The 8,453-nt window shown below is 41.9% G+C and overlaps 1 protein-coding gene across 4 annotated transcripts in view; it reads left to right on the top strand.

Annotated features, from left to right (window-relative positions):
- The first annotated feature begins 2,573 nt into the window (after nucleotides 1–2,573).
- CCDC25 (coiled-coil domain containing 25) overlaps nucleotides 2,574–8,453 on the top strand; it is a 59,864-nt gene continuing 53,984 nt past the window's right edge. For all 4 annotated transcript variants that reach the window (XR_014296839.1, XR_014296840.1, XM_082655922.1 and 1 more), the window contains exons 1-2: nucleotides 2,574–2,673; nucleotides 7,406–7,453. Coding sequence is in view for 2 of the 4 variants with exons in the window: in XM_082655922.1 (XP_082512048.1) it covers nucleotides 2,646–2,673; nucleotides 7,406–7,453 (76 nt within the window). In the remaining 2 variants the exon portion in view is untranslated. The remainder of the gene's footprint in view (nucleotides 2,674–7,405; nucleotides 7,454–8,453) is intronic.

Raw genomic sequence — 8,453 nt, 5'->3', positions numbered from 1 at the left:
AAAGAGTTCTCAGATGGGTAATGGTCCATAAAGATCCAAAAAAGGGGGGATGGGTTTAAAAAGCAAATCACTTTAATAAAGGTTTAAACCATGAAGGTAAAAAAAGAAAAAGAAAAGGAAAAACACTACATCACAGTAGTAACTAATTCAGCAGGGACAGTACAATTTAATTAACTAATTAAGCAGGAATACTACATGTTTCAAGCCGGAAAATGATCCTATTGAGGAAGGATTTTACCCCATTTCAGGACACACTTTCCCCTCAATTAGCCTGATGAACCCATACCAAGTTTAATCACTTTATATTCTGGGCAGCTGTCCTTGCCATTGCCCTCACCCCTACCCCTCCCGCTGTTAGATGCTCTTGCCCTAGGCTTCCATTCCATCCTGCACCTCCTTGGTATCCGTTTAGCACATTTTCTTGTTGTTAGTTTGACTGTCTTTCTCAAAAGGCTACATGTTCAAAGAAGGAAGAGACCGTCTCTAGCTTTTTCATCAGAAGCAAGAAAACGGGGAAGCGTAATCCTCTCTCATATTTCTAGTCGAGGAGCTGCTTGTTTCCTTGTTTACAAAATACTCTGACCTCCTAAGACTGCGGGTAAACAAAATCACGCATGTTAACTCTCGGGCAGATGGTATGTTGCTCAATAGCGTTTTCCCTTCCCCTTCCTTCGGATCAAGTATATTTAAAAAAAAAAATTACACAAGCTTGGCTTCAAACAAACAGAAAGACCTGGGTTTCTGGGAATTCGTGTCGAGCTGCGGCTTAAGGCAAGACCCTTCCGGGGCTGAATGAGGAAAGGTAGGAGAGAAAAGCGCCTCTGTCCTCAAACGCTTTCAGCAAAAAGACGAGAAAACTCGGCGTCAGAAAGATGGAAACCCGGTGACCTGGAAGTGCGGACACCCGCTCGCTGGCTTCGGTCTCCAGCCGCGAACGCGCCAAGCACCGAGCACAAGCTCTTTTTCCTTGACATTCACCTCCACGTTCCACAGAACCTCCCGGTCTCCTGGCTCTTCCACCCCACGCCTCGACCCTCCGCAGGACTTACCCGCCCCTCGGACTGGCAACCTCTCCTCAGCAGAGCCAGGGGTCCCGACTGTATTCAAATTCTCGCGCGCCAGTCCAGGCAGAAGTAGGTGAGTTCCGATTGGCCGCTTCCCAGCGCGTCCAGGGGCTGGCTCGGTGATTGGTTGTGCACTAGCGTTTGCCCCGCCCACCCGAAAGGCGGTCTCCAAGATTCTCCCGCCCTTGCAAGGCTGAAAGCTCTCTTCTCTCCGAAACCAAGTCTTTAGAATCCCGTGAGGCGCGCCGGGCTCCATTCCGGAAGCCTTATCTAAGATGCATTCTGGGAATTGTAGTTTTTAGCAGAATAAAACTGAGGTTTTTATATTATTTTAAACTCTGGAACTCCAGGCACATTCTAAGGTCACTTAGTGTAAGATGTTTTTGTAAGGTAGCCTCTCTAAGATTTCGAGGCAGTTATTTTTCACATTTGAAGCTTTACTGTTAGTTTACCTTTTTTTTTTTACTAGTAATACGTTAGGTTTCCAGCTCATTTTTTCATTTTTCAAGTTAAATTAAAAAATCATTACAGTAACATCTATGCGCCAGGCATTCTTGCACATTTGATGTGTTTTATTTCATTTACTCTTCACCACAGTCTATGAGATATGTATCATCATTCCCATTTTACAGAGAATAAAACTGAGGGCCTGAAAACAATGACAATTTATAGGACAGAGCTAGGTTCTTCCTTTGCAAAGCCCAAAGATTCCTAAAGCACTCACTGATTATTAGCTACTGTTGTTATCTTTGTGTATCAGCTCCTGGTACAGTCTCTGGCACTTTCTTAGTTCTAAATAAATTTAGATAAGTGATGTGCTTAACTTCACAGAATGAAGTCGGTCAGATGAAGTTAAGAGAAATAATCAGGTCAAAACTAAGTGCTGTGGGAACTTCCCTTGAGTCAGATCATTCCCACGTTACATCTGGAAGATAACTGAGGTTCAGAGGTTTGCCCAGTCTTGCCCATTAACTTATTTAACCCTGGCAAAATAGCCTGTGAATTAGCAGCTCTATTCATCTTCATCTTACAGCTAAGGTTAAGTGCAGCACCAAATGTGCCCAATAGGTGATGGACCTAGAATGAGAATAGTGGAGGAATTGGGGTTCACTCAAAATTTAATGAGCTCCTACTAAGTGCCAAGTACCGTAACTGGCTCAGTGAACGCCTAGCTGTGAAGAAGACAACAGGTTTCTACTTTCAGGCAGGCCAGATGCGGCTGAAAGGAGGCAGATAAGACCAAGAGCTAAGCCTCAAGATTTGACCGCTCACGGGGTGGAGGTTCTGAAAATAAAGTCAGTGAATGACATTTTTCTCTTAGAAAGACGGAGTTTCCCCGCAGTTTTCCAATCACCTATTGTCCTGGCTCCATCCTCTTTCCCCTCAATCCCCTAGTAAGCTGAGCTCTGAGCGCGCCGACACGGTAGCCCGCCAGCAGCCGCCGTTATGACACTGCCCGACGTCCGCCGGAAGTGCGCGGAGGAGTTCCGGGGAACGCGGCCTCCGCGCTTCCGGTATCTTGATCTTCCAGGGCTAAGTGCCGCTGCTCGGCGCTGGAGTCGCCGTGCCGCCGCCGGGATCATGGTGTTCTACTTCACTAGCAGCAGCGGTGAGTGGGCGCCGAGACCTCCCGGGTCCCTGCTCGACCGCGGGGCTCCGAAGCCGAAACCCCCAGGCCGCCGCTGAGCCTGGTCCTTGAGCGCCTCCTCGGCAGTGGGTGCCTCTTCCCGCGTCCTCATGGTCCCACCACCGTGTCCGTCCCAGTCCACCCCGTGCGCCCCCTTGTCAGGGCCTGGGGGCGCGTAGAGGCACCATCCCCCTTGCTGTCTTTGCCTCCGGGAGTTGTTCTTTCCCCTCATTCAGAAATACCTGTCGCTACCTGGAATTGGACAGTTTGTGGACTTCTTCGCACCCCTATCCCAAGTCTTCCCTTCCCCACCCACCCCCGTAACCTTTAATCTTGCTGCGCCCTGGTAATTACCCGCATAGAGAAAGAAAGGAGACATCTGCCAACAACTCTGCCTTACCGGAAGTGCGCCTTAGCCTTCTAGGAAAGGGTTATAGGGCCTGGATGTTACAGAAAGCCATAAAAAGACTCTGGAATAGCGATACAGCCACTCATTGGGCAGAGTTGATGTCCCAGATGTTGAAAAGTGACATGATAATGTTTCTGATTTGTCTTTGGCAGGCAAGGAAAGGGTGTGTTTAGTTCCCAGGAAATACTGTCTTCATTTCTCTGCTTATGTTGTTCTCTTTGCCTACAATCAACCCCCCAGTTAGCTGCTTCTCCCCCTGAGACAGCCCTCGCCAGTCATTAACAGATGCCTTTCCCGCCTTGTCGCCACCCCAGGATTGCTTAGATATAACTCTTCGGGGATCCCCTTAACACCCATGTATGCCTTTGGCATTGCATTTGTTATATGATATTAAACTCTGTCTACTTGAGATAGAGTGTAAGCCCCTTGAGGGCAGGGAGAGGATCTCCTGGTTTCTCTAGTGTAGTGCCTGGCTCATAATAGTTACTCAATAAATACTTATTGAATAAATGAATGATATTTTTTGACTTCTAGCACACTCTATTCTGTTGCTACTGGCTCTGCCTACTTGTTAAAGGTGAGATTTAAGTGAAACTAGCTGCACAGTGTTTGTGTGGGTTTCAGTAGAGTGGTACTTGCTCTTTAGAGATGAGAACGTTGAAGCCCAGGGAAGTTCTAACTCACAGACCCCCTCCCCTGCTACTCCGTCATACTATCATATCTCATTTTTCTCAGTAGTTTAGGCTTCCACGGTGTGCCGTAAGCTATTCTCTGTCTCTATAGGCTTAATTTTGTCTTACCCATATTATTAAAATTACTAGAAACAGAATTCAAACTAGCCTGAAAAATCATTATAGGCCCCTAATAGCATTTCCATCCTCCCTCTGTCCTGTCCTGCCCCTCCAGATAACTGGAGTGTCTCTTCGTAGCCTCTCATGAGAGTCCCTGACAACATAGTTACCCGTACAAGTCCAGCAATGGAATGAAAACTATAGGCAGGCCATATAGGTACTAAATGTATTTTATGCTGGCTGCTTTGTTCTCCTTAAAGTGATTCTAAATTCCTTGAGTGCTAGTCATACACACGCAGGTGCCCTTAATAGAACAGAGTGCTTCAGTTGATTTGGGGATCATATTTTTCTCATTGGCTTCCATTGTAACATCAGAATTGCTTCCTGTCAGAAAAATATTTGGCCTCTAAGTCTAATAAATCTGCACTTGTGCAGCTTTTAAAATTGCAAAGTTAATGGAAAAATTATAACTTCCAGTAAGATAGTAGTAAAACTTTATATATCCTAGTACAGAAAACAACTTGAACATACAGAATCTTCAGGAAATGACTTCGTATAGATAGCCAAGCTTTTCAAGCAACTGATGGTTTACTGCAAAAAAACTTTTTAAAAAAATGGATTGAAAATCTCAATAGAAAGTTTTTGCCTTCCCTTTTAAAATTAGTATCTCTAACTAAAATCTGCTTAGTTTTATTCTTTCACACTCTCATAAGAGAATAATGAAACATTAGCCTTGCTATATTTCCAGTGTCAAATTTAAGCCCCTCTGATTTATGGACCCACAGATTACCTTCACATGGCTCATTAACTTCACTTGTACTTTTAGTACCTTTTACTAGCATCTGTCTCAAGATAGATTGTTCTGTAAATTATGAAATTATCACAGTGCCTCTAAAGTTGGCCTGGTTGCTACACCTGTATCAGGTATCTTCAAGATAACTAGCTCCCATACTAATCAACCTTAATATTTGGGTGAGAGTAACAAAAATACTAGAATAATTCAATTTACTTTTCCTTTATCCCTCTAACATGGATGGGAGCTTAATTCAGATTTCTTACTCAGCAGTCATGCTCCTTTTTAATTTTCTATTTTGACATAATTTCAGTATTTCAGAAAAGTTATAAGAATAGTAAAAGATTTCCTTTATAGCCTTCTCTCAGATTCCCCAAATTCTAACATTTTACCACATATACCTTATCTCCTTCTTTTCCCCTTTCTCTTTCTTTTTCCAGCTCCCCTCCCCACCCAACTCTCTCCCCACACTCACAGATTTTTTTTTTTCTGAACCGTTTGTTAGTAAGTTGCACTTTACCCCTAAATATTTCAGGGTGTTTTTCCTAAAATCAGGGATATTCTCTTATCAGAAGACATTCTTCATTATCAAAATCAGGAAATTAACATAGCAGCAATACTAGTATGTAATCAGCAGCTTTTATTCAGTTTTTATCAATGTCCTAGTGGTGAATTTATAACAAAGGAAAATTACAAATCATTGTTGCTTTCCGCTGTCATTCATTACTCTTTAGCATCTTCTGATCTGGAGCATTGCTCAGTCTTTGTCTCTCACACTGACACTGTCAGTTGAAGAATTACTTTGTAGAATGCCCCTCAGTTTGGGCTTGTAGCAGTTATGTTCTTAATCACCTCATTTTATAGGTCAACCATCCAAAGAACCATCTGTCATTCTCCTGGCTGTAATTTAGATAGCTTGTCCTGCAGAGACAGCTTTGTTTATTTCGATCATTTTAAAAAATTACGTTTGTTCTGATTACAAAAACCATCTATACATTTTATAAGCAAGTAGACAAGGTAACTGTTGTTAACAATTAAATATATATCCTTGCACAGTATAAAGAAAACGGGTACGTGTATTAAAAATATATATGTAAACATGTTTATGTATACACAGTTACTTATTTTTTACAAATTGAATATTACTGTATATAGATACACAAAAATACTGTTCTGCTGTTTAATTTCTTCACCTATCCTTTCTTTTTAATGGGTACATGGTATTTTGTTTATGGATATTCTATAGTGTGTATAACCAGTCTTAACTAATGAGTGTTTAAGTTGTAAAAAGAACATCACTGCTTGACGGAGTATTAATTAGTAGGATATATACTCCTAGTGGTGACATTTATAGGCTCAAAAGGGTGTACCCATGTAACAATGTACAGAGAGGATCTGAAACACTTTTTAGTTGTACTCCTGCACTTGGCATTTGTTATATGCTATGCAAAGGGCTTATCAAGCTAATATAATGCTCTGTTATAGACAAGTATTTCTGTCAGCTGTCAGTGCAAAATTCTCTTCTTTCAAGTTATTTTTCTCAACTATTTCCAAGTAATTATGGACTGTAGTCACCATAACTGCTAACTGAAGGAATTGGGAGTTTTCTGTCCCCAAGAGAGGCAGCTATGATTGATCATTTAAGAAGCTTCTCATTCTGAATGTTCAGGCAATCCTGAATTTAAGAATCTGTAAATGGAAGAGTGCTGCTTCCCAGCCTTCAGAGCTCCACTCACACGGTAGTTCTCTGGAGCGACAGCCAGCAGACTGCCTGGCCCAAGCTTGTACCTGTCTGTCAGGCTTTGTAGGCAGAGGCTCAGTGGCTATTAATTCAGGAGTCTAGGTCCAAACGGGGTCTAACAGGTTTTGGTAGACTAGCTCGGAAAACCAGGACCCAGTTAGAATTTCAATTACAAAACCTAACTGATTCCAGATGGAGGATGCCCACATCAAAACACACTAGCTCAGGAAAGCAAATGTCATTTCTAAGGTAAACCATACCCAGAATATTGTTTTTGATTTAGGGTAGTGGTTCCTAATGCTGACTCCACCTTAGAATCGCTGTAAAAAGAGATGTTTTGCAAAACCCCAATCCCCAGAGATTTGGATTTGGTTGGTCTTAGGTGGAGCTGGGGCAAAATTAGGTGATTCTAACGTGTAAACAGGGTTCAGAGCCACTGATTAGAAGAAGCTTGAGAGCCAATGTTTCCCCTGAATGTGATAGGAGGCTTATTATAATTTGCAGCACACCTTGGACATAACTAAATCAAATTATGAAAAATAAAACTTGCATAAGTGTAGGAACCTATTTTTAAATGGTTGAGGTGAAGAGTTTTGGTCGTTGTTTTTTTAAAACTATTTTGAAGAAGGCAAAAGTATAGGACTGAACTGGAATTGCATTGAACTAAATCCCTGAGAAAGTAGGAAAGTAGCCATTTTTAATGAGGGTTGGTAAACCTTCCCCAGATGGTCAGTATTTTAGAGTTTGTAAGCCACATATGGTCTCTCTAGCTTATTCTTCTTCATTTTGCTTTTTTAAACCCTTTAAAAATGTAAAAATCATTCTTAGCTCAAGGGCTGTCCAAAAACAGGGCTGGATTTGGCCTACAGGCCATGAATGTTTTGCCGACCCCTAATAAGCATTCGTCACTTGTTTTTCCCATCAAACAGTTGTGTCGGTGTTGAAGTTATCTAACTATTGTTATTTTTGTTTTGTCTTAGTTAACTCATCTGCTTACACTATTTACATGGGAAAGGATAAATATGAAAGTAAGTTTTCAAAAGCATTTGATTTTGAAATTTCCAGCAGGTAAGTGTTAATTGCCTTTTCTCCCAATGGCTTGTTGGATATGAGTTTTCAGTTAACTACTATCTAACTTGTTATAAGGAATTCCAAAGGATTAACTTTCTTAGAATTTCATTATATCAGATAATAGTTGAGCTAATTGGACCACCTGTGGCTGATTAGAATCTTACTTTACAGAGTTTTGTGGTATCGTTTGATTTAGGGTGACAGGAATTAGAGGTTAACTTGTGCTGGTTTTCATCAGATAAAAATAATCTGTGGCTTGGACTTTGAAAAGATCATTTTCTTTACATTTTTACCTCATTTAAGAAACATATCTTGGTTGTTTTGAGGCAGAAGATGGTTCTTTTTGACTTGAAATGTTAACAGTGCTTTCTTGACCACTCAGAATAAAACATGTTATCTCATACTGTGCACATTCCTATGACTAAATGATACAAACATTCACCTAACTAAAAAAAAACTTACAAAAAAATACCCATACTGTTTTCTGTGCCCTCTATTTTCTGTTTTATCTCATTTTTAAAAAATTAGTCTTAACCTGCGAAATTAATTTTCTGACTCACTAATGCATTTGATCTAAAGTTTACAAGAAAAACACTGATTTAGGGATCGCCTTTTTGACTGCATGAGTGGCGGGGGGTGCCGAAAGGGAACTGTAGTTTTCTTGATCAAGAGAGCAGGGAGGAGGGCTTCCCTGGTGGCGCAGTGGTTAAGAATCAGCCAGCCAGCCAGTGCAGGGAACACGGGTTCGAGCCCTGGTCCAGGAAGATCCCACATGCCGCAGAGCAACTAAGCCACGCTTACTGAGCCTGCGCTCTAGAGCCCGCGAGACACAACTACTGAGCTTGCACGCCTAGAGCCCTTGCTCGGCAACAAGAGAAGCCACCACAATGAGAAGCCCGTGCACCACAATGAAGAGTAGCCCCCGCTCTCTGCAACTAGAGAAAGCCTGCGTACAGC

The sequence above is a fragment of the Grampus griseus genome, assembly GCF_964374135.1.
Source record: "Grampus griseus genome assembly, chromosome: 6".
Lineage (NCBI taxonomy): Eukaryota > Metazoa > Chordata > Mammalia > Artiodactyla > Delphinidae > Grampus > Grampus griseus.
The sequence above is the reverse complement of the archived record's forward strand: the minus strand, read 5'-3'. Positions and strand labels throughout refer to the sequence as shown.